Genomic DNA, 25,563 nt, shown 5'->3' on the forward strand with positions numbered 1-25,563 from the left:
GCTCTCAGAGGAGTCGGCCTGGGCTTCTACCTCCTCTCTGAGACTGGTGTTTCTCTGCTGGCGTATCCTCCTTCCTCTCAAACCAGGGGCCCCTGAGAACTGGGCCTGAGTCTCCCTTTCCCCCTTCAGAATGGGGGCTCCCTGAAGACTGGCCCAGGGACCCCTCCCCTCCCCTCCCCCTGGCTGTTGATCTCCAACACTTTTACCTGCAGTCCCATTCTACACAGCTCTCCCCATCGCTGGGGGCTCAGAGGCCTCTGCAGCCTCCCCCACGGTGGGGGTCTGGGAGGGCTTCCTCAGGCGCCGGCCCCAGAGTCAGGCTGCTAGACGTCGATCACCACCTGCAGAGGTCTGTCACGACGGAGGAATGAATCACTCTCACACCTGGTTCAGTGATTCAAGTGGGCTAGGGATGATTGTCGCCGATTTCAGAGGGTAAGATGCAGCCAATTGGCCAAGACTCCCTGCACATCCACACCTTTATTCAGTAAAAGATTTCATAACAGAGCTTCTATGTCAACACGCTGGTGGATAATTAACATGGCTAAAAGAGTGGTTTTACGAATGATAAAAGCTTTAGGTTCTGGGCCCAGAGCAAACACTATGAATGGGTAATTCCCCTTTGATCTACCCCTGAGAAGGTTATCCAGCACAAAGTTTGCATGAGTACACAGTTACAGTAGAGACAAAGGGATGTGGGCTAAACAGACTTAAACTGGGAAAGCCTCTTATTGTCCCTATCTCTTCCCTAACGTAGTGGACCGGCTGCCTTCAACCTGTCCCAATAAAACCTTCCAAAAGGTTTGAGACTTAATCTATAGCTTTCCCTAATATTTTGCCAGCCACCCCAAGTGAATCTCCACAAGGCTGCACATTGGCTTGGAGGGCAAGCCTTTCCTCTGGGACTGTGAGGCCCAGAGTGCCCACCTGGAGCTCCACCTCTGACCTCACAAGGGCTGCTTCAGAACTCGGTCTCCACGGCACCGCTGGCAGGAAGAGGGATGCTATTTTGGGCAGTGCATCTGGACTTGGCTCAAGCGGCACCAGCCAAACCCCTGCCTTACTGACCTCTTCCCTGGAGAAGCAGGAGCAGCACTCGAGACCGCCCAGGGAGGGCTGGGAGGCGGGCTCTGGACTGGGGACACAGGGACAGCCAAGCCCCAGCTGAGGGTGGAAGCTGAGCCAGGGACAGTCATGGAGGAACAAGATCAGATGCACTTTAACTGAGAAGCCCCCAAGGCAGAGGCTGAGAATCAGAAGATATTTCAGCAGAGTGAGTGGGGCTCCAGGCAGGGTGGGGTTGGGCTGGCCTTCTCAGTGCCCAAACCTGGAAGGGCCACTCCCTGGGTACCATACAGGGAGGAGGGGACTGTGGGACTGTCAGGGGAAGGAGCCCCCGCTGGGAGTGAAAGGCCTGGCTTTCTTGTTCTGTTGCAGTCCTGTGTTGCAGTGTGACACAGGCACACAGACCCTCTCTCTCGGCCTCAGTTTCCTTATCTGTAAGTTGGCTGTTGGGAGGACCAGCAGTGGGGCAGAGATGGCAGGGATGTGCTGGGTTGGGCTGTCAGCAAAGCATGGGGTGGGGTGAGGAGAGAGCTGAAGACTGCCGGCACTGGACCACAGTGGGAGGGGTGCAGGCCAGAGATGGGTCAGCTGCCGGCTTGCTGGTCGTTCCTTCCACGAAGTCCCCTCCTGCGGGGCTGGGGCCAGGCCTGGAGGATCTCTGCAGTCAGGGCTGGGGATGTGAGTTTGTGCTGCAGCTAGAAGGAAGTGGGCTAGAGAATGAGGAGAGATAGTGTGAGGGGACTTGGGGCTACCTTCATGCTGTCAGAGGGAAAGATAGGAGCACAAAGGGAAATTTTTTTTTTTGAGACAGAGTTTCAGTCTTGTTGCCCAGGCTGGAGTGCGATGGTGTGATCTTGGCTCACTGCAACCTCCGCCTCCCAGGTTTAAGCGATTCTCCTGCTTCAGCCTCTGGAGTAGCTGGGATTGCAGGCGTGTGCCAGCATGCCTGGCTAACTTTTTGTAGAGGCAGGGTTTCTCCATGTTGGTCAGGCTGGTCTCGAACTCTTGACCTCAGGTGATCTGCCCGCCTCGGCCTCCCAAAGTGCCGTGATTACAGGCGTGAGCCACTGTGCCCAGCCTACAAAGATGAATTTTTAGGCGAGGTGCACAGGTGAAACGAGTTTTCAGGGCCTACTCCTGTGTGTTCATCGTGTGTGTGTGTGTGTGTGTGTGTGTGTGTGCGCGCGCGCGCGCGCGCGCGCATGCATGCAGGTCCTGGACAGTCACACTTTAGCAGCAAGAGGGCTTGAGGTTAGACTAAATGTATAGCACGCAAATATGAGAGGCTGGAGTCACCAAGCAGAGGCTGAGGGCGTCTCCACGGTCCAAAGCCAGATTGCAGACAGGGAAGATGAGGAGGACTGCTGGAGGGTCTGGCCTGGGGTTGGTCCTGGGACCAGCATGGGTGGCTGGGGGTCCAGGGCGTCTCCTCATTGGCTGAGCACTGCTCCTCCCTCTCTGCTGCTAGGCTGGGTTAAGGGAGTGGCACTAGCAGGAGCTGCCCCGAGGCTTCTCCCCTGGGGGCTGAGGTCTGATGAAAGTGTGGGGCCACGTGCTGTGTCTTCCAGCCCTAGTGACCTTTCTCTGGCTTCACAGCATCTACAAATCTGCAAGACAAAACATGATTCACACATCCAAGCACGGGCGGTAAGTACCTCACCCTGTTCCCCAACTCCAGCCCCCTGTCCTCCACCCAGTACACCTCAGTGCCCTCCTTGCCCCTCCTCAGCCTCTCCCTTGGGGCAGCTGTTCCCCCTCGACCTCCTCCTCCCCACCCACCCACTAGTCTATGAGGTCCCAGAAGAAGAGCGTCTTCCACCGTCTCTCACATCCCTGTGGTGCAACCAAGCCCAGGCTGGGTCCTGAGGTGAGGGGAGGCTTAGAAAGACTTGGATGAGGGTCAAGGTATGCAGATGGCCTTCAGCTGAACTGAATTCAGCACCTCTCACCCTCTCAGGCTCGGCTGTCTTTGGGGTGAACAAGAATCAGTCCTTGCAATGGCCAAGGCCCTGCCTATCTAGTCATTGTTACCTCTCTGGCCTCCCCACTCTAGGCCCTGCTCTCCTTCCTCCAGCCACACTGAGTTTATTTTCTTTCTTCTTTTTTTTTTTTTTTGAGATGAAATCTTGCTCCATTGTCCAGGCTGTAGTGCAGTGGCTCGATCTTGGCTCACTGCAACCTCCACCTCTCGGGTTCAAGCAGCCTCCCAAGTAGCTGGGACTATAGGCGCCTGCCACCACACTCAGCTAATTTTTGTTTTTTTAGTAGAGACAGGGTTTCACCTTGTTGGTCAGACTGGTTGCGAACTCCTGACCTCAGGTGATCCACCCACCTCAGCCTCCCAAAGTGCTGGGATTACAGGCGTGAGCCACCTTGAGCTACCTTTTTTTTTTTTTTTTGTATTTTTAGTAGAGATGAGGTTTCACCATATTGGCCAGGCTGTTCTTGAGTGATCAGGTGATCCTGATCACCTGACCTCAGGTGATCCACTTGCCTCGGCCTCCCAAACGGCTGGGATTACAGGCCTGAGCCACCGCACCTGGCTACCTTCCACCATTCTTTCTACCACTACCCTACTCCCCCATAGCCATGTTAGGCCACCACCTGCCCATTTTCAAAACACCCTTCAGTTCCCACCTCCCATGCCTTCCCTGAGGTCCCCCAGTCCCAAGCTTCTTCTCTCTAGTGGTGTTGCCATTACCCATCTCTTCCATTAAACAGAGTGACCTAAGGGTGGAGAGTGGGTTTTTTTTTTTTTTTTTTTTTGAGACAGAGTTTCGCTCTTGTTACCCAGGCTAGAGTGCAATGGCGCGATCACCTCCGCCTCCTGGGTTCAGGCAATTCTCCTGCCTCAGCCTCCTGAGTAGCTGGGATTACAGGCACACGCCACCATGCCCAGCTAATTTTTTGTATTTTTAGTAGAGATGGGGTTTCACCATGTTGACCAGGATGGTCTCGATCTCTTGACCTCGTGATCCACCTGCCTCGGCCTTCCAAAGTGCTGGGATTACGGGCGTGAGCCATCGCGCCTGGCCCAAGAGTGGGTTTTAACTTTGTATTCCTGGTGCTTGATTCATAAGTAGATGCTCAACACTTTTTTTTTTTTTTGAGACAGAGTCTTCCTCTGTTGCCCAGACTGGAGTGCAGGTGGCGTGATCTCAGCTCACTGCAACTTCTGCTTTCTGAGTTTAAGTCTCAGCTCCCTAGCTGGGATTATAGGTGCCTGCCACCATGCCTGGCTAATTTTGTTTATTTTTAGTAGAACTGGGGTTTCACCATGTTGGCCAGGCTGGTCTTGAACTCCTGATCTCAAGTGATCCACTTGCCTTGGCCTCCCAAAGTGCTAGGATTACAGGTGTAAGCCACCATGCCTGGCCAACAAATGTTTATTGAATGAAGAAATGTTGGTGAGCAGGTTGAATTGTTGGCTTGTGGTTAGTTAGATAGTTTATGGTTGACTGGTTGATTAAATAATTAAATGGGTTAATAACTGGTTAACAGGAGAATCAGTTAGTTAGTTAAGTTGATAGATTAGTCATAGGGTTAGTAAGCCACCAGGAGTGGTGGTTCACGCCTGTAATCCTAGCACTTTGGGAGGCTGAGGCAGGAGGATTGCTTGAGTCCAGGAGTTTGGGACCAGCCAGGGAAACATGGCAAAACCCCATGTCTACAAAAAATAGAAAAAAATAGCCAGGAATGGTGGCGTGTTTCTGTAGTCCCAGCTGCTTGGGAAGCTGAGGTGGGAGGATCCCTTGAATCTGAAGCTGAGGTGGGAGGATCGCCTGGGAAGTCTAGGCTGCAGTGAGCTGTGACTGTGCCACCACACTCCAGCCTGGGCGACGCTCAAAAAAAAAAAAAAAAAAAAGAGAGAGAGAAGGAAAGAAAATAACAAGGGTTAGAGAGTTGTGAGCTTTTAGTTCCTTGGTTAGCAGCTTACTTAGGCTCTGGTTGGCTGTGAGTTCCTTGCTTTGTGGGCCGGCTTTCTTGGGCCCCTCTTGTTAGTCTGTGCCTTTTCTTTGAGCTCTCTCATCTTTGCCCACGGCTCAGATGACCATCTGTGATTTGCTGACCTCCAAATATTTCTCTAAGTGAGACCACACAACCAGCTGCCTCCTCACTGGCCATCCCCCCCAGGTTTCTAGCGGGCTTCTCACCCTCAACATGCCCAGAAGGGGCCTCCTCGTTCATTCGCCGGCAGCTGGTTCCCACGCTTGTCATTCCGCTGCCCTACGAGGACCTGAGGGCATCGCTGAGCAACCCCACTCCCTTCCCTCTCTAACCAAATGCCAAGCCTGTCAACTTGACTGTGCTCTTGTGGCCGTTGGCACTGCCATCTCCATGGCTCAGGCTGCCACCCCCTCTCCATCTGTCTGTGGAGAAGCTGATGCTCACCCTGCCTCCACTCCACTTCCTCCATCCTGGCCTCCACAGGGGAGGCAGCTCTCCTGCTGAAATCCTCCACTTGGCCCCTGGCCTGCTGGTAGACTTCAGACTTCCTAATCTGGGCAGGAGGCCTTCTGCCATCTGGCCCTGGCCCCTCTCTGCCCATCTCATGCCACCTCCACTCCTCTGAGGCCAGCCCATTCCTGCACATTGGGTATTACCTTGGCTGCAGGCCTTTCATATGCCATTCCTATGCCCAGAATGATCCCTGCCTCCCCGGAGGCCCCTTTACCTGGCCAGCCTTCTTTTCTTGACCTAAATTTCCCTTTCTCCGGGAGAGCCTCCTACCCCACCCCAGGCCATTCACTTCCTCCACATGCCCCATGGTGCCAATTCTTTCAACTGTGGCAATGCTCATCACACTGCATAGTAATTGCTTAATTAATTGCCTTTCTCCCCAAGGGCTGGGATCCTACCAATGTCCTTTACTGCACTGCCTGAACATTTTGGCATAACAGATTTAAGAAACCTTGGGTTCATTAGGTTGGTCAGTGGTTATCTGTTGCTTACTGTGCCTTGCCTGCTGGGTGGTGATGAGGAAGGAGCCAGTCTTCCAGCATTCTCTTGGTGTTCTTGGCTTTCTGCTCTGTCCACTTCTTTCCCCTCTTCTGTGGTTACCTGCAGCATGGGAGCTGGAGTTGGGTGGGGGCCAGTGGATGGTCACTTCACCCTGCTAGGGAGAGCAGCAGCATTCTTCGGGGCTCCTAAATCCTCCTGGCCTCATGGCAGCAAAAAGTAAGCAGAGGAAGTGAGAGATGTCCAGGCATGGAATGAAACATCTTCCACTTCTCAGCTGAGATCCTCTGTTCATAGCTCACCCATCCCAGTCCTTGCCCTATTCCTTACCCCAGAGAAACAAACCCAGGGATGAGTAGATGGAGAGGAATGCAGAGTTGCATGGATAAGCCACTGGGCCCCTCTCCAACTCCAGCTCCCATGCAGCATCATACAGGGGTCTCCTTACTCCATGACCAGCCCCCTCAGCCCTGAAAAAGAGACCCTGCCAATGCAAACAGCAGCCCAAAGACCGTCCTGGAAAGGTGCCATAGAGGTAGGGGAGAGGTGGACAGAGCAGGAAGCCAAGAACACCAGGAGAATCCTGGAAGCCTGGCTCCTTCCTTGTCGACACACAGCAGGCAACAACCAGCAATGAACCAAAGATGTATTGAATCTACCATGCCTACTATGTTCAGGCAGTGCAGTGAGGAAACTGGTATGATTCCAGCCTTTGGGAAGAAAAGCAGTTAATAAATTAAGCTTTTTTTTTTTTGGAGACAGGGTCTCACTCTGTCACCCAGGCTGGAGTGCAGTGGGTGATCTCAGCTCACTGCAACCTCCACCTTCTGGGCTCAAGCAATCGTCTCACCTCAGCCTCCCCAGTAGCTGGAAACAGGCATGCACCATCACGCCTGACCCATTTTTGTATTTTTTTGTAGAGATGAGGTTTTGTCGTGTCGCCCAGGCTGGTCTCGAACTCCTGGTCTCAAGCGATCAGCCTGCCTCAGGCTCCCAAAGTGCTGGGGTAACAGGCGTGAGCCACTGTGCCTGGCCTACTTAAGCAATTACTGTGCAGTGTGATGAGCATTGCCACAGCTGAAAGAGTGGGCACCTTGGGCATGTGGAGGAAGTGAATGGCCTAGAGGAGCGGGTAGGAGGCAGGAGGCTCTCCCAGAGGAAGGGAAATTTAGGTCAAGAAAAGAAGGCTGGCAGGGTAAAGGAGCCTCCAGGAGGCAGGGGACCATTCTGGGCATAGGAATGGCAAGTGCAAAGGCCTGCAGCCAGGGCAGTAAGTGATGTGCAAGGATGGGCTGGCCAGAGGAGTTGAGGGGCTGGTGTTGGCTTCCGGGCATCCAGATAGTGAGATAGCAGAGTGACTAGTCTAAACAAGCACTAAGAGCACACCTAGAGGTATCTGTCCCTCTTCTTCCTTTTTTTTGAGATGAAGTTTCGCTTTTGTTGCCCAGCCTGGAGTGCAATGGCGAGATCTTGGCTCACCACAACCTCCGCATCCCAGGTTCAACGGATTCTCCTGTCTCAGCCTCCAAAATAGCTGGGATTACAGGCATGCACCACCAAGCTGGCTAATTTTGTATTTTTCAGTAGAGACGGGGTTTCATCATGTTGGTCAGGCTGGTCTGGAACTCCTGACCTCAGGTGATCTGCCTGCCTCAGTCTCCCAAAGTGCTGGGATTATAGGCATGAGCCACCACGCCTGGCCCCGCTTCTTTCTCTTTATTCTCCAGCCCCGCACCCCACCTTCCCCAAACTCTAGTCCTATACCTCCCCTTATACGAAGATTTGGGACCTGTTACTGTTTCATCTACCTGTCCATCTAAGAGCTATCGTGCACTTATTAACTAAATATATATCAAGTGCCAGGCACTTCGGGAAGCTCTGAAGATCTTGTTGAGAGTAAGACAGATTCCCCAGTTCTCACGCATTCAACAAATATTTATTGCACATCTACTGTGTACCTGGCATTGTGCTAGGCACTGAAGATACACCAGAAAGTAAGATCCAGTCCTTCCTTTTCTCCCTCCCTCCCTCCTGTTCATTCATTCACTCGCCCTCTCACACACCTGTTTGCATTGACCTGGTTGCAGAGCCTGGTGCATTTTGCTGACACCTTTGTCTTTGACAGAACCTGGAGCACGTTTCAGTGCTCAGTGCTGTTTATAGAGCTCAGCAGCAGACTTTGTAGAGTGCCTCACTGTTGCCCTCACCTGGTCTGTGACCCGAAAGCCCTGGCTCCAGCAGATAGGCAGGCAGGCAGACAGACGGACAGACAGACAGACATAGACAACAGAGGTCTACTTTCCAGCTTGCTGTCTCCTACCCTGCTTTTTCTCAGAGGCTTGTTGGCACCACGGATTGCACTTTCAGCCCCCCACCAGCCCCTCTGCAAAGTGGCCTCACTGGTGTGCCATTTTTACTAGCCCAGGCCCAACTAGAAGGAAGAAGGGGCATGGTCTGGCCATCTACCCCAGTTCCTCTCCATGTCCCCATGGCTCTCAAGGTCTCTGATTCCAGTTGTCCCAGCTGCCCTGGGCAAGAGGAGGTGTGTGTGGCAAGGCTGCTGGGTTACCTATTAACTCAGCTGTGAGCTGAAGAGCCGATGGGCAGCAGGCAGACATTGGAGTCTTCTTTCTGTCCGTGGGCTCGGGCCACTGTCTCAGGTCCACCCGCAGCTCCAAAATGGTCTCCTGGTCCGGGATAACAAGGATACAGCAAATACTGCAGAAGAAGTTGGTGCGAGAGTTCCTGGCCGAGTTCATGAGCACGTATGTCATGATGGTGAGTGGGTGGGCAGTGTGAAGTGGGTGGGGCTCGGCCAGGGCCATCCATGGCCCCCTCCCCATGCTGACCCGGTCACATTGTGTATTCCTTGCCTCTGAGCTGGAAGCCTGGGGAAGCAGCAGAGGAAAGTAAGGAGACCTTTCTCATCAAGTCTTTTTGGACAGAAAGGGATCATAATATGTGGGGGTCAAATGAAACCATGTGCTGGGGTATCCGGGGCACGGCTGGAAGTGGGGAGAAGGGAAACCCAGGGTAAAGGGATTGAAGAGGGCCGGGCATGGTGGCTCACACCTGTAATCCCAGCACTTTGGGAGGCTAAGGTGAGTGGATCACCTGAGGTCAGGAGTTCCTTGCCAACATGGTGAAACCCCATTTCTACTAAAAATACAAAAATTAGCTGGGCATGGTGTCACACACCTGTAATCCCAACTACTTGGGAGACTGAGGCAGGAGAATCTCTTGAACCTGGGAGGCAGAGATTGCAGTGAGCAGAGATCGTGCCACTGCACTCCAGCCTGGGCGACAGGAGTGAAACTCCATCTCAATAAAAAAAGAGAGAGAGATTGAAGACCTTGACTATCAGGCTCTGAGAATGAATCCAGAGGGCAATGGGGTGATGCTGAAGGCTGGCAAGCAGGGGAATAGTGACATGATCAGATTTGGATGTTAATGGTAATTTTGGGTGCAGTGTGGAGCATAAGCAGGACAGGCAAGGCTGGGGAGAGGGAACCAGTTCAGAGGCTGTTGTTGATCTGGGACAGAAAGAGGGTGGTGGCTGGTCTGGGGTTGGAGAAGAAAGCATGTGTTTGAGGGCTGTGGAAGATGGAATCGAGACTCTGCCAGCAGAAGATGTGGGCAAAGCGCTAATGAGCTGTTGTTCTGGAGCACGGGGCCAGCCCAGGGCGAGAGGTGAGGCTGGTTTGGATGTGAGCAGGCAAGATGCCCATGGATTGAGATGCCCGTGGAGAAATCCAGGAGATAGCTAAACACAGGCAGGGGCTGGAGCTCGGGAGAAGCTTGGTCTGGAAGGAAAGAGTTGAAATTCATCAGAACACAGGTGGTGGTTGTCAACATTGTCCAGACAGAGTGCACAGAAAGAGAAAAGGATGGTTTGAGGACAGAGCCCTGAGGAATGAAGAGGTGCACGCAAAGGAGCCTGAGAAGGAACGGTCAGAGGGGTGGGAGGAGAACCAGAGGGGACGTGTGATAGAGGGGGCAGTGGTTCCACCAGGAAGAAGCCGTCAGTGGTGTGGGCAGCTGCAGATGGTCCATGCAAGGTGAGCACTGGCAAGAGGCCCCAGGGTTTGGCAACGTGGAGGTTGCTGGTAACCTTGACAAGGGCTCTTCTTTGTTTTTTGAGACAGAGTTTTGCTCTTGTTGCCCAGGCTGGAGTGCAATGGCATGATCTTGGCTCACCGCAACCTCTGCCTCCCAGGTTCAAGCAATTCTGCCTCAGCCTCCCAAGTACCTGGGATTACAGGCTCGCACCACCACAGCTGGTTAATTTGTATTTTTAGTAGAGCCGGGGTTTCTCCATGCTGGTCAGGCTGGTCTCAAACTCCCGACCTCAGGTGATCTGCCCACCTTGGCCTCCCAAAGTGCTGGGATTACAGGAGTGAGCCACTGCGCCTGGCCTAGGCGCTCTTCTTCAGAAGTCTGCACATCCAGACTGCAGGCAGGTGTGGGGTTGCTCCCTCTCCACCTGCTTCAGCCCTGCCACTTACCCCAGTGGGCCTCGGCCCTTAACACAACTGTAGCCATGCTTATTGCATCTTACGCAGGGTCCAGGGTCCTGAAAAAAAGAAGGGACAGCCTCCAGGAAGGGAAGAAAAGGCAGCCAGGTGCATGCCAGAGGAACGTGGGGTGAGAGAGGCTGTTGGTGTGTGTGGTTATGATTATTAGTTAACTGCAGCTGTGTGTGTGTGGGTGCGTGCACTGAGCCACAGTGCAGGAGATGGTGGGGCTCCCATGGAGCTCAAGGGAGAGAGGGAATCGGGACACCAGGGTTCTTGGCCTGACCCTGCCACTGAGTCACCAGTTGGCCTTGGGCAGGTCTCCCCCTGGCTTAAAGCCTGACTTCTCACTTATATTGTACGGAATCAGGCCTTTGTGGGATTTGAATCCTAGCTGTTATCTTCTAGCTGTGTGACCATCCACAGGTATACATGTGGTACCCACGTGTTGATCCCTCGTTATTAGGACAGGTGCTCTCAGCTGCTCTCTCCTCTCTGTAGCTGGCCCTCCCCTGCTCCTCTCTTACCTCCCACCTGCTTTGGCTCCTGAGCTGTGAGGACAGCAGTCGGATCCTGTCCCTCCTTAATCCAGGGCAAAGTAATTCACTTATGACAAGACATTCCAGCCCCATAGGGGCTGTTAAACCTTGGAACCTGGGAGGCAGGAGGGTGTGTTCTTCCAGAGCTGTTAGGAAAAGCAGGTACCACCCACACGCTTGATACCTGCCCACATCTGTGTTTCTCTTCCTTTTATTGAGATTTTTATTGAGCACCTAATGCATCCCGGGCACTGTGATGCTAAGCCCCTTACATGTTGCATCTTCCCAAATCCTCGAAATAGCCCTGTGAAGTAGGTACCATCATCCCAGTTTCACAGATGGGAAAACTGAGTCTCCATGAGACTAAGCCTCTTGCCCAAGGTCACACTTTAAGTCAAGATTAAATTCAGTCCAGTCTAATATCACAGTCTTTTTTTTTGAGTTGGAGTCTTGCTCTGTCATCCAGGCTGGAGTGCAGTGGTGCAATCTCGGGTCACTGCAACCTCCACCTCCTGGGTTCAAGCGATTCTTGTGCCTCAGCCTCCAGAGTAGCTGGAATTACAGTTGTGTGCCACCATACCCAGCCTTTTTTTTTTTTTTTTTTTGAGACGCAGTCTTGCTCTGTTGCCCGGGCTGGAGTGCAATGGCGCGATCTCAGCTCACTGTAACCTCTGCCTCCCACGTTCAAGCAATTCTCCTGCCTCAGCCTCCCAGGTAGCTGGTATTACAGGCACCCACCACCATGCCCAGCTAATTTTTTATTTTTACTAGAGGCGGTGTTTCACAATGTTTGCCAGGCAGGTATTGAACTCCTAACCTCAGGTAATCTGCCCACCTTGGCCTCCCAAAGTGCTGGGATAATCGGCGTGAGCCATCACGCCTAGCCCAATTTTTGTATTTTTAGGAGAGATGAGATTTCATCATGTTGCCAAGGCTGGTCTTGAAGTCCTGACCTCACGTGATCCTCCCACTTCAGCTTTGCGAAGTGCTGAGATTACAGGCATGAGTCACTGCACCTGGCCTAATATCACATTCTTGACCCTTAACCTCTATGCTCTGTCCTTTAGCTTAAATATAGCTGGCTTTTAAAGACTCTGGCTTGTTAATGCTCCCCCAGACGGGGGTAAGGTAATCACTTTCAGGTAGTTCAATACTCCTCTCTTGGCCTCAGTTCCCCATCTATAGAGTGGGAGAAAAATTCTTCTGTGCAGATTTGTTGTGAGGATTGAAGAAAAATTCTTCTGTGCAGATTTATTGTGAGGATTGAAGACAATAACACTTGTAAAAGAACTTTGTGAGGTGTAAGCCTATATGGGACATTGTATTGTTATTTTTAGTTGCCAGGCTGTGCCAAGAAGTGGGGGCTTTAATAGGAATCTCTGTGAGTCACCAGGGCGAAGGTTTTGCCAAAAAAGCTAGTGTGACCTTGGCCCTCATTTATTGCAGCCAGGATGAGGGAAGTGGACGGATTCACATTGCAAATTCCAAGGGCGTTGCCCTTGGAGCTGGCCTCCTGGCTGTCGGGGAGACTTGGATGGGCTGGGCCATATTCACTGACCAGGGAGAGGCGGGGCTGGAACCATCCGGGCCCTGAAAACCAGCCATACACGTGAGCCGTGGGGCAAGGGTTGCAGATCACATGCTACGGGGCCAAGAGAGCCGCAACTCAGGGTGGGAGGGACTTTGGCTGGCTGCAGAGTGCCAATCTGTGCAAGGCTGGAGCTGCCATCATGCCAGCTGACTGTTGCCATGTAGGGCGGAATGCAGGCCAGCGTTGCCTGAGCTTCTCATTTTTCAAGAGAGATAGAAACTCCTGTTCTGCAAAACCAAGTGATCCAAACAAAACCTGTGTGCTGGATGAATTAGGGCATGGGATGCCAGTTGGCAACCCTGACACAGGAAATCATGTGGGGTTCACTCGCTCATCCAGTATTTTTTTCTTTTTTTTTTTTTTGAGATGGAGTCTCACTCTGTCACCCAGGCAGGAGGTGGAGGTTGCAATGAGCAGAGATCACATCACTGCACCCCAGCTTAGGCGACAGAATGAGACTCTGTCTCAAAAAAAAAAAATTTAGCTGGGTGCCATGGCACATGCCCATAGTCCCAACTACTTGGGAGGCTGAAGTGAGAGGATCTCTTGAGCCCAGGAGATGGAGGCTGCAATGAGCCCTGATCATGGCACTGCACTCCATCCAGCCTGGGTAATAGAGTGAAACCTTGTCTCAAAAATCAAACAAATAAAACAGAAGCAGTAGAAAGCAAGGCATGCCTGGAGCAGTACAGTTGTTTGATTTGAGGCTGTCTGGCATAGGTAAGTGCCTGGATTTAATCCTGGCTCACCAGGTACAGGCTGTGTGACTCTGGACAAGCCATTCAAGTTCTCTAAGCTTCAGGTTACTGTCTGTCAAGTGGGGGAGAATAATAGCACCTAACTCATAAGATTGGTGTCAGGGTTAAAGGAGATGGTCAGTATAACTCGCTGGCATGTAGTCAGTGCTCAATAAATGGTTATTATTATTTAGTAGTAAAACTATTGCCTAATACAAAGAATATTGGGGCAGATATGAAACAGGCAGAAAGGATGAAATTATGAAGGGTCTTAGATGGTGGCCTACTGAGTTTGGACTTTATCCTAGAAGTAGAGGGGAGCCAGTGAGTGAGCATGGGGAAGACCTGATAGGGTTTTTGTTAGGAAGGTCACTCTGGCTACAAGGAGGAGGCTGGGCAAGGTTCGGGGAGAATGTGAGCAGAGCTGATGGGGTGTTGGGGAGGATGGCGAGGAAACTCTCATTTGCAACATCGGAGTTTCTGGCTTTGCCAATTGGGATGGGGAACATAGAGTAAGGAGCAGGTGTGCTGCGAGATGGCAAACTTTCTTTTTTTTGAGATGGAGGCTCCCTCAGTCGCCCAGGCTGGAGTGCAAAGTCTCAATCTCAGCTCACTGCATCCTCCGCCTCCTGGGTTCAAGTGATGCTCCTGCCTCAGCCTCCTGAGTAGCTGGGATTACAGGTGCCCGCCATCACAGCCGGCTAATTTTGTATTTTTAGTAGAGATGGGGTTTCACCATGTTGGCCAGGCTGATCTTGAACTCCTGACCTCTAGTGATTCAGAGATGGAGAACTTTCAACAGAGCCTGAGATGCCCGTGGAACACCAGGAAAGTTCCAGTGGTGATTTGCAGATAGGAATCTGGCTCCCCAGTGGAGATTACAGGAATTTTGGTCCATCAGGCATAGCTGAAGCTGTGGACCTGGCAAGACCATGCTGGATGAGACCTTTGGAAAATCAGGAGGTTGTGGGAGCCCTCGGAGAGAGCTTCGGTGTCTGTGACATGTGGAAGTGGAAGCCAGATTGAGAAGGGGGCTTGAGGGAATTGAGAAGTGAGGGAAGGGGTGAAGCAGCTGGCCAGTGCATTCTCTCCTGCAGTCTGACTGAAGCAGGATAGGGTGACTAGGAGCCCACAGCTGGAGAGGGAGGCTGGGCAGGGGCAGGATGGTTTGCTGGAAAGGATGAGACTCTAGTCTGTGGGAACCAGTCAGTGGGAGGATGGAAGGTACAGGGGAGATGGAGGCCTCTGCAGAGGGAGAGGATGGCACAGGAGGCAGGGCTGAAGGGGACAGTGGCTCTAGACTGAGGCTAATGGGCCTGAAGTTTGGCCCCTTCCCCCTATGAAGGCGGCATCATCTGAGGAGCTGTGAGGGATGGGCAAGAAGCAGCCGCTTGGGAGAGCCACCTGAGGTCTGTGGAAATGAAGCTGAGGGCAGGAGAGTTAGGACCCCACTGCTCCAGCATTGCAGGGGGTGGGGTGGAGGGGGTGTGTGCGTGCGCAGTAATGGACGGATTTGGAGGTCCCATGAAGAAACTTCCTTCAGGCAGGCCTGAAGTGTGAGGGACTCTGAGGGCATGCCATCCATGCCAGCCATCCCCTCCTCACAGCCCTGCCTCACCCCCAAACTTCAGGTGGGCCTGGGGCTGAGGTGCTTGGATGTGTATCTAAGAGCCTCTGACTCTGCTGCTCCACTTGGCTCTCAGGGGCTCAGGTCTGAGAGGCCTCAGCGGGGGCAAGGAGAGGAGGTGGTGAGGAGGGAAGGCTCTGGAGAAAGAGGGCATGGCAGAAGGTCTTTGCAGGCAATGGCAGGAAGGCCCAGGGTATGGGGGTGAGGAGCTAGAACTGGGCTCTGAGCCCTCGTCTGAGGTTGGGGCTCCTGGGCAGGCAGCCCCCTTAGTGGCCCTCTCTTGTAGGTGTTTGGCCTTGGTTCCGTGGCCCATATGGTTCTAAGTAAAAAACATGGGAGCTACCTTGCTGTCAACTTGGCTTTTGGCTTCGGTGTCACCATGGGAGTGCATGTGGCAGGCAACATCTCTGGTGAGTAAGCCCAGGTCCTGCCGGACTGGGCAAGGCCGGCTGTCCCCCCACAGCCTCTTTCCTGTCCGCCCCAGCCAGCCCCTTCTCCGGCACAGCCAGTGCCTCTCCACCTGGCCACCGGGAGGGAGGAGGTCTCCTCCCAACCCCTCGTCTAGGATGTGTCTCCCCCAGATTCTTCCTGGGCCCCCGTGACCTGTCATTTTCACTGGCTGGGTCATCTTAGGCAAGTCATTGCCTTCTCTGTTCCTCAGTCTCCTTAACAGTGACACGAAGGCTGTGGCTCTGGCCCCGTGGGGTGGTTGTGAGGGTCAATGAGAGAGCTGTCAGGAGCATGCTCTCTGTGCGCACCAGCCATCGCTGTTCTCAGTACAGTTGTCATTGTTGTTTTGCTGTCACTCCCTGACACAATTGATCCTGCCCGCAGGGGCCCACATGAATGCAGCTGTGACCTTCGCTAACTGCGCGCTGGGCCGCCTGCCCTGGAGGAAGTTTCCGGTCTACGTGCTGGGTCAGTGCCTCGGCTCCTTCCTGGCGGCTGCCACCATCTACACCCTCTTCTACAGTGAGTGCACTGCCTGGGTGTCCGCCTCTGGCCTCAGTCGCCTCCTCTGAAATTAGGGCAGATCGGACCTCAGTGTCCTGGTTTGTAAAAAATAGCTGGGAGAAAAAAGCCTTGGAGCTCCTCCACCCTCTAACCTATAACCTCGTTTCTGGGACCCTGTGGGGCTTCACTGGGGGCAGGTTCACACGACAGTCTGTGTCTCCACAGCGGCTATTCTCCACTTTTCGGGTGGACAGCTGATGGTGACCGGTCCTGTAGCGACGGCTGGCATTTTTGCCACCTACCTTCCTGAATACATGACATTGTGGCGGGGCTTCCTGAATGAGGTCAGTGGTCCAGGATGAGTACCCCTCCCCCTGCCCTCTACCCCTCAGGACGGAGCCAGCAGGGAGCCCCTCCTGATAGACAGGTCAAGAACTCTGGATGGCCGGGCGCGGTGGCTCACGCCTGTAATCCCAGCACTTTGGGAGGCCGAGGTGGGTGGATCACGAGGTCAAGAGATCGAGACCATCCTGGTCAACAAGGTGAAACTCCGTCTCTACAAAAAATTAGCTGGGCATGGTGGCGCTTGCCTGTAATCTCAGCTACTCAGGAGGCTGAGGCAGGAGAATTGCCTGAACCCAGGAGGCGGAGGTTGCGGTGAGCCGAGATCGCGCCATTGCACTCTAGCCTGGGTAACAAGAGCGAAACTCCGTAAAAAAAAAAAAAAAAAAAAAAACTTCTGGATGGAGATTGTACAGAGATGTGTCTCTGCTAGTGGGCTTGGATCTGGGGCACTGCCGAGGCCCTGTGGCTTGGGGAGGGGCCCTGGTGAGCTGCCACAGCATTTGCTCCTCAGATGTGGCTGACTGGGATGCTCCAGTTGTGTCTCTTCGCCATCACGGACCAGGAAAACAACCCAGCACTGCCGGGAACACAGGCGCTGGTGATAGGCATACTCGTGGTCACCATCGGGATGTCCCTTGGCATGAACACAGGATATGCCATCAACCCATCCCGGGACCTGCCCCCACGTATCTTCACCTTTATTGCTGGCTGGGGCAAACAGGTCTTCAGGTACAGCCCCTGCCTAGGCCCATTCTTTCTAGTTTTTCTGTGGGTACCCTGCATGTTGAGGAGGTGTGGGGGTGATGTGAGGGGCAGCATAGGAGGGTCCTGCAGAGCCCCGTTGTGGCCTGGGGAGCAGGAGTGAGTCCCAACATTTCCCCAGACCAGTACGGATACAGATCCTGCACCTGCACTGAGTGTCAACCCTGTCCCTGAATTGAGCTGAGGCCAACCAGGGCCCCGGGCTGAGGTGTCTCCTGGGGTATCCTGGGGATGACTCCTCTGCTCACCCTGTCTTGGCCTGAGGTGGATGAGGGTGCTGTCCTGGACATCAGCCCCCCTCAGCAGGCCTCTGCCTCTTGCCTGCAGTGATGGGGAGAACTGGTGGTGGGTGCCAGTGGTGGCACCACCTCTGGGTGCCTATCTAGGTGGCATCATCTACGTGGTCTTCATTGGCTCCACCATCCCACGGGAGCCCCCGAAATTGGAGGACTCTGTGGTGTATGAAGATCACAGGATAACCGTATCGTCCAAGATGGAACCTCATGCATCCGTGGCCTCTCCCCTCACCCCCGTCTCCGTGAGCCCTGACAACAGACCTTCAGTCCACCCGGCCCCCACCTTACAGGAATCCGTGGCCCAAGAACACTTCTAAGTAGAGATTCTTTGTGATCCCACCCCCACCCCAATAAAGCAAGCCTTATCCCACAGCAGAACCCCACTTCCTGGGGACCTCCTGTGGTTGGGCTCCCCTCCTGGGTTCTTCCAGGAGCTCTAGGGCTATGCCAGCCCAAGGTGTAGAGGTGAGGCACCTCGAGTCTTTCACACCCTGGGAACTGGGATGCCCCGGGGAGAGAGCGGGGAAGAGCTGACCTGTGCCCTCAGTAGAACAAGGTGAGATGAAAGAATGGCAGAAACAGAATGAGGGATTTTCAGGCACGGGGGAAGGAAGGGCGGTTTCAGGGAAAGAACCATAGCTGGCTGGCTGATGGGGGACCAGCTTTGGAGATACTTTGAGGGGATCCTGGGATTGGACTCGACTCTCCCCTGGTTCTTCCCTTCCCCGAGTTCTGGCCAGTTCTTGGACCACACAAGGCAAGGCCCGAGAATGTAGATCAGAATTTCTTAGCCTTTTTTTCCATTAGTGCCTTCCCCAATAGCTTTTTAGATATTTTTTTCTTAATCACATGAAATTTTAATACCACAGATATACTATATATCTGTTTATGTACTGTATATGTTCTGTACTTTATACATAAAAAAGAGTAAGATTTTTTTTTCACCTCCCCTTTTAAGAATCAGTTTTACATGGGGAGAAATGCCACATATAGGTGAAGGGGAGGAAGGCAGCAAATCACAGTCACATATGCACCTATGCAACAATCTTGCATGTTCTTCACATGTACCCCAAAACCTAAAATGCAATTTAAAAAAAAAAGAATGAGTTTTAGGCTGGGCACAGTGGCTCACGCCTGTAATCCCAGCACCTGGGAGGCTGATGCAAGTGGATCACCTTAGGTCAGAAGTTTGAGACCAGCCTGGCCAATATGGTGAAACCCCATCCCTACTAAAAATACAAAAAATTAGCCAGACATGGTAGTGGGCATCTGTAATCCCAGCTACTCTGGAGGCTGAGACAAGAGAATTGCTTGAACTGGAGAGGCAGAGGTTGCAGTGAGCCAAGACCGAGCCATTGCACTCCAGCCTGGGCCACAGGAGTGAAATTCTGTCTCAAAAAAAAAAAAAAAAAAAGAATCAGTTTTAATTCCCTTGAGAATGCTTGCTATAGATTGAAGGCTGGTAAGGGGTTGGATTCCTCTTTTTTCTTCCTGGTGCCAGAGTGCTCCTACATGAAGGAATCCCACAGTTGTAAGGAAAATGCAAAGAGGGAAATCCTTCAGACACATGAAGACACAGGAAGAGGTCTCATAGGGCTCCAAGGGCTCCAGGGAAGCAGGTGCAGAGGTCCGGTGGGGGTGGGGGGCCAGGATCCGCTGAGCCTGGGGTCAGGTAAGAATCACTCTATTGCCTGGGGCGCAGAAGGCAGCATCACCCATGGTTCTTGTCATTGCTATGCATTTTGCCTTTCAACAATTATTGTGCACCTACTGTGTGGACACTGGGGATGCCCTGTCTGGACACTGGGGATGCCCAGTGGATGCACTGGGCTTTGCCTTTGGTGGTTGCAGTTTAATGGGGGACAGGTAATTATGAGGAAGAAAGTGAGTGCAGAGTGGGAGGCTTGGAGTCTGTAGGGTTCGGGGTGGGGGAGCTCACATCCAGCCTCTGTGCCAAGGCCAGGAGGCTTCCCAGAGGAGGAGACAGAGCAGGATGTGGTGGGGGGTGTCCTTTCTGGGGCTAAGAGCTGCACTTTACAGTTTGAGGGGATGGGCAGAGGAGACTGGGCTTCCTTCTGGAGGTGGGGGACACGGTGAGGTTTAGAAAGTGCACTTGATTTGCGGTAGCCTTGAAGGAAAAAAATAAAAAAAAGTTTTTTAATAAAGTACACTTGAGCCGCAGTGTGTAGGATGCTAGAAATAGTGGAGATGGGCCTGCAAAGAGAGTGGTGGGAAGCGATGACCCAAGAGCAGCAGCTGGGCACCTAATGGGTCAGCACTGTGGGCATGGAGACGAGAGACGGGATTGATCAATACCCAAGAGGTACAATGTGCCGGACTTGGGCTCTGTTTGGATGGAGTGGTTGAGGGAGAGGGAGGAGTCAGAGATGGCTTCCAGTTTCCAGCTTGGGCCTGGGGATTGGAGACGTCCCCACTGAGAGTAGGGCACAAGTGAGGAAATGGTTTGGAGGAAGATGATAGGTTACATCATGGATGTGCTGAGTTTGAGTTGCTGATGGGACTTGGAAGGGGGCATGGGAAAAGGTGTGTGATCTTGAGCAAATATTCAACCCTTCCGGGCCTTGGCCTTCTCATTTGTAAAATGGCGCTAAGAATATTACCTATCATTTGTATTGCTGTGAATATTAAATGCGCTACCACATGTAAAATGTTGAGATTCATTTCTGGCTCAATAAACACAGTTACGCCTTTTATATGGTCTGGAGCTCAGAAGTTGAAGACAGGGATTCATGAAGTCATGGCTTTGTGGATGTAGCTAGAGTGTGGAATAATGACAGGAGGGTCAGGGAGCATGGCACAAGGTAGGGTGGTCGAGAGACACTGGACACAACCCAGACGTCCATCCACAGGGGACAGATACATACACTGCTGTGCAACTGCAAATAACGGAATCCTCTACAATAGCGAAAATTAAGGCACAACAGACACCTGCAGCAACACAGAAAAATTCTAGAGGCATAAAAAGTAATACAGTAGCTGGGTGTGGTGGCTCATGCCTGTAATCCCAGCACTTTGGGAAGGCGAGGCGGGCGGATCACCCGTGGTCAGGAGTTCCAGACCAGCCTGGGCAACATGGTGAAACCCTGTCTCTACTAAAAATATAAAAATTAGCTAGGTCTGGTTGGGTGTCTGTAATCCACTACTGAGAAGGCTGAGGCAGGAGAATCCCTTGATCCCGGGAGGTGGAGGTTGCAGTGAGCCAAGACTGCGCTACTGCACTCCAGCCTGGGTGACAGAGCGAGACTCCTCAAAAAAAAAAGTAATACAGTAGACTATATACAGTGTGACACCAGTCTTATAGCTGAAAAACAAGCAAAAATACATTCTTTGCTATGTATATATGCATATAAGAAAACTGTTTTAGAAAAAGAAATGATTCCTACAGGCAGATGGGGAGGAGCACGGGAGTAGTGCAAGCTATTAATAATTTTCTAGTTCTGGGGTTGACATACATTTGTGGGTTTATTATGATTGTGCTTGGTAACATAAATGTGACATGTATTGTTTGTATGTACGATATATTTAAAAAGACAAAGAAGGAATAGCTGCAATGTGAGAACAGGGTAGAGGGGAGGGTTAACAGGTGGGCAGCCTGGTGAGATCACAGGAAATCCAGGGAGGAGTGTGTGTCTGATGTCCCACGGTGGGAGGAGCTGAGCCAGGGGAACCCCAGCTGGGATTGACCAGGGAAGGGCCCACAGTTGGAAGTCCCCAACTGTACAGTGGCCTTCTGCTGTGACCCTCTGCAAGCCCTTTCCTCTCTCTCACCCTCAGCGGCCCTGCGAGCCTTTCTCATTCTTGGCATTCCAGAGCAGCATGGTCCCAAAGCCTCAGTTCCTGCTGAGAGAGGCATTTATGGAGCCCAGGATTCTGGTTCCTCCCCTCTTCTGCCTCTCCATGAGCACTTCAGCCCCTGGGCATCCTCCTGTCCGTCCCTGGGAGGAGCTCCGGAGGCAGGGCGGCCCTGGACAGAGCCCCCACCTGCTGTCCACTGCTCTGCCACAGGCTTGCACTAGGCATGCTGCCCCTAATACCTTGCAGGTTCTGGTCCCAACGTCAGGCTCGGATGAGCCCTGACCCGTCGCAGAGCAAGCCTTTCCATTCTCTTGGCAGATTCCAGTTGACAGCCTCCAATGTGCCAGACACCATTCCAGCACTGAGGAAACAGGCATAAGGAAGATAGTAGTCCTGGTCCTCATGGAGCTAACGTTCTATGTAAAATATATGGTGTGTTATAGATGCTACGGAGAAAAAGCAGGACCAGTGTATAGAAAGTGTGGGGAGGGGTAAAGAGCAGATGGCCTCCGAGAAGGTGACTTGAGTAAAGACCTGAAGGAGTGACGGAGTGAGCGAGGTGGACACTTGGGGAAAGAACATGCCAGGCGGGAGGAACAGCCAGTTCCCTGGAGGGGGAGCTGGAGGGGCCACTGTGCTGGAATGGAAAGAGGAAAGGGGAAAAGATGAGGTCAGAGAAGTAAGGGGTGGGTGGACCGAGGCCAGGCCCTGGGGAGAGATGAGAACAAAGGTTGGTGCAGAGGTGAGGGAAATCTCTGGAGGAGAAAGGCAGGTCCTGTCCCAGGAAGGAAGGAAGGAAAGAATGAAGGAAGGGAGGGAGGGAGGGAGGGAGAGAGGGAGGGATCAGCATAAGGTGGGGTGGGCATCATAGCACCTTGTGGGTGCCTGCTCTTGGCTTTGCTGTCATGCACACGAGCACACACATACACACACATGCATACACACACACACACACACACATATGCAGGGTCCCTCCTGTAGATGCATCTGTGCAGCTCTGGGAGCCAGGCTGGGACATGATCCATGGGAGCACTGGATCCTCTCCCATTCTCCCAGTGCCAGCATGGACTGGTTGTGTGACCTGGATAGGACCCCTTCCTTCTCTGAGCCTCAGTTTCCCCATCTGTACAGGAGGCTTGGATCTGTTGGTATTGGGGAGGCCCCCAGCTCTTCTTACAGCACTTTGAAGCCTCATGTCATGGCCCTGCTCCCAGGCCAGGCCCATCCAGGGCTCTGTAGATGAATGTATGGTCCTCAGCCTGGTAGTCTCAGCTTTGAGAGGAGCCCCTTACCCCTGCCTAGCCTGCTCTCCCATTCAGCTCCAGGGATTCCAAGGGATACTGGCAGCACCCTGGTCTGGCTGGTCTTAGGTTTCCTCCCTCAGATGGGGTCCTGCAGTCTAGGAAGAGGTGGAGCAGCCACCTCAGGCCTGGCCTGGTGCTGGCACCATCAGTGCGAGGAGGCCAGAGTTACTCTGAATAGCACAGCTGCTCCACACCCACCCCTGCGCTGCTCTTACAGTAGGAACAGTGGGACCTAGGGTGACCCCAGCCTTCCTGTACATGGCAGGAGCTCATACTGTGGCACTTAGCACAGACAATGAAGCCAGCCCGCCTGGACCCAAATATCTGCCCTGACACTCACTAGCCATATGACCTTAGGTAAGATAATAGCTCCCACTTCACAGCGCTGCTGGGAGGATGACATGGGTGATGCCTGGCACAGGGAAGTTTGTGTGTGCTGCTATTGTTATGCACCCTCTGAAGTGCTCTGCATGTCGTCATGCCCATCTGACATACAGGGAAACTGAGGCTGGGGAGATTGGCTCAGCAAGGGGCAGAGAGCAGGGACTATAGCCCTTGTCAATGTGCCCCTGAAGCCTGTGCTTTAACCCAGAAACCAAGGAGGTGACCTTGGCTAGTTTTTGTTTTTTCAAAATTTTTAAATTTTTTATTTTTTGAGACAGAGTCTTGCTCTGTTGCCCAGGCTGGAGTGAAGTGGTGTGATCTCGGCTCACTGAAACCTCCACCTCCCAGGTTCAAGTGAATCTTCTGCCACAGCCTCCTGAGTAGCTGGGACTACAGACATCCACCATCATGCCCAGCTAATTTTTGTATTTTTAGTAGAGATGGGGTTTCACCAGGCAGTCTTGTTCACCCAAGAGAGGGGTTAAGGGGTTCCAGCTAGAGGGAATGGCAGGAGCAGAGTTCGGAGCCCACAGAGTTCAGAGTCCCAGGCTGCTCAGTGTGGCTGCAGGGGAGGAGGCAAAGTAGGGAGTGGCTGGAGGTGCTGAGGGGGCCAGGGTAGGGAGCTGGGACTTTCATCTCTTAGAAATTCAGAGAAGAGTGTTAAGCCTAGTAATGGCAGAGCCAGATTTGTGCCTGAGAAGGGACCCTTTAACCTCTGTGTGGAAGCTGAATTGGAAGGGGAGGGACTGGGGGCAGGAGAGCAAGGAGAGGCAGCTGAATTGACACAGCTGGTGAAGGGTAAGGGAGGAGAGAGATGACCAGAAAAGAGATTCAGAAGCTGGAAGGTAAGGACCTTGAGTCGGCTGTGGAAAGGGCAGAAGGTGTTGCCCAGGGCTCTGTCTAGGAACTAGGTAGGTGGTGGAGACATCAGAAGACAGTCTGTGGGGGAAAGACAGCTGCGGTATTGAACATGCTGAGTAGGAGAGGCTCGTGGGACATCTAGGGAAAGCCAGGGATCTGGGTTGGAGACAGAGCATTTAAGCCCAGGAGTGGCAGCTGAAGGCTTGCAGGTGGACGAGGTAGCCCAGGGAGAGGTCACGGAGCCCTGTAGAGTACCCATATTGAGGGGGTAAGAAAAGGAGAGAAGGCAGCCAAGGCTCATGGCCTCCTTTGGCCCCGGGAGCCTGAATACTCTGAGGCCTTAACTGACTATGTGCCCTGGGGCCAGGCCTTTCTCTCAAGGGGTTCAGACAGGTCAGGGTAAGTGAGAGAAGCCCATCCTCTCCCAGGCAACCTGGAAGAAAACCCTAGAGACCCTCCCCCTGCAGGATTTCCTGTAGCACTGAGTCCTGCAGCTTCAGCCCCCATCTCTGGCTTTGGAAATCTCTCACTCCTGCCCTGTTCTCAGCATCCTGCCTTCAGGATGAGGGTGTGCCCAGGGCATAGTTGCCTTTGAACATCTTCTCTTTCACCCTCCTTCCCTACATGATCTCACCAGCCTTTAAATACCATTACAGGCGCCATTAACAGCTCCCCAAATTAGATCTCCAGCCCAGTCCTGTCTCCAGACTTCAGACTCCCACGCACAACTGCCTACTGGACTGATTTTCATCCCAAGCCTGCTCCTCCCACACGCTTTCCTATCTCAGTAAACAGCAAACTCAGTCTTCCAACTGCTCAGGCCAAAAACTTTAAAGTCATCCCTGACTCTTTTCTCTCTCTCACATCCCACATCCCAGCTGTCGGCAAATCCTATGGTGTTAATCTGCAAAATGTATCCAGAATCCAGCCACTTCTCACCACCGCAGCACTGTTACCTTGGTTCCAGCCAAGGCGGTCTCTTTCAGATTATAGCAGGGGCCTTCTGGTCTTCCGGCCTCTTCCCTTGCTCCCACTCAGCTCTGTGGTCTAGTCTCAATACAGCAGCTGGCATTACCCTTTTAAAAAAATGAGCTAGGGGGCTGGGCACAGTGGCTTACACCTGTAATCCCAGCACTTTGGGAAGACGAGGCGGCAGGTCACCTGAGGTCAGGAAGTTGAGACCAGAATGGCCAATATGGTGAAACTCCATTTCTACTAAAAATACACAACTTAGCCGGATGTGGTGGCGGATGCCTGTAATCTCAGCTACTTGGGAGGCTGAGGCTGAATCGCTGGAGCCTGGGAGGCGGAGGTTGCAGTGAGCCGAGATTGCACCACTGCACTCCAGCCTGGGCGACAGAGTGAGACTCCATCTCACAAAAGAAGCTAGGCTTCATCATTCACTCCTTTGCCCTAAACCTTCCCATGGCTTACAAGGCCCCACCTATCAGGTTCCCTTTGTTAGTGTTCTGAGTCCTGCTATTCCCCCCATCATTCACTTCCCTACAGGCTGACAGCCTTGCTGTTCCTTCAAGGTGTATGGCGCACTGCCACCTCAGAGCCTTTGCAGTGCCTTTCCCTCCCTCTGCCTTGAATTTCCTTCTTTCCAGTATCTGTATGCGTTGTTTTCCCTGGTGCTCATACTATGTATATCAACTAGCAGAGAGAAAACAATATTAAAAAAACATGAAAATGTGAAAATTTGAAAATATTTTGAAATTGGTTTATAACCAATTTTGAAAATATTGGTTATAAACTCTACTAAAAAAAGTTTTAAATAAAGAGAGCTTTTCTGAGGCTAAGTGTAAG

General features: G+C 52.7%; 1 protein-coding gene across 4 annotated transcripts; it reads left to right on the forward strand.

The window, feature by feature from the left end:
* Positions 1-1,077: 1,077 nt before the first annotated feature.
* On the forward strand, positions 1,078-20,103 carry AQP7 (aquaporin 7). Of its 4 annotated transcripts, XM_012463199.3 has the most exons (8): positions 1,078-1,273; positions 2,662-2,712; positions 8,685-8,802; positions 15,319-15,442; positions 15,867-16,004; positions 16,212-16,330; positions 16,843-17,060; positions 17,421-20,103. In XM_012463199.3, exons 2-8 carry the CDS (start codon positions 2,687-2,689, stop codon positions 17,704-17,706), a joined length of 1,029 nt encoding a protein of 342 aa, XP_012318622.2. In that variant the 5' UTR covers positions 1,078-1,273; positions 2,662-2,686; the 3' UTR covers positions 17,707-20,103. The 4 variants fall into 4 exon arrangements, with proteins under 4 accessions (XP_012318622.2, XP_012318623.1, XP_064236692.1 ...); XM_012463200.3 differs by lacking the exon at positions 8,685-8,802 and having other exon boundaries at positions 1,151-1,273; XM_064380622.1 differs by lacking the exons at positions 1,078-1,273; positions 2,662-2,712 and having other exon boundaries at positions 8,622-8,802; positions 17,480-17,660.
* Positions 20,104-25,563: the final 5,460 nt, after the last annotated feature.

This window comes from Aotus nancymaae, unplaced genomic scaffold (assembly GCF_030222135.1).
Source record: "Aotus nancymaae isolate 86718 unplaced genomic scaffold, 86718_ANA_hifiasm-v0.15.2.pri h1tg000003l, whole genome shotgun sequence".
Classification (NCBI taxonomy): Eukaryota; Metazoa; Chordata; class Mammalia; order Primates; family Aotidae; genus Aotus; species Aotus nancymaae.

Bases quoted from the DNA above. Each gene is read 5' to 3' on its own strand.
- AQP7 (XM_012463199.3), top strand. From the start codon at position 2,687: ATGATTCACACATCCAAGCACGGGCG. The intron at 2,713-8,684 runs GTAAGTACCTCA...CCACTGTCTCAG, and splicing joins CACACATCCAAGCACGGGCG to GTCCACCCGCAGCTCCAAAA. The intron at 15,443-15,866 runs GTGAGTAAGCCC...TCCTGCCCGCAG, and splicing joins TGTGGCAGGCAACATCTCTG to GGGCCCACATGAATGCAGCT.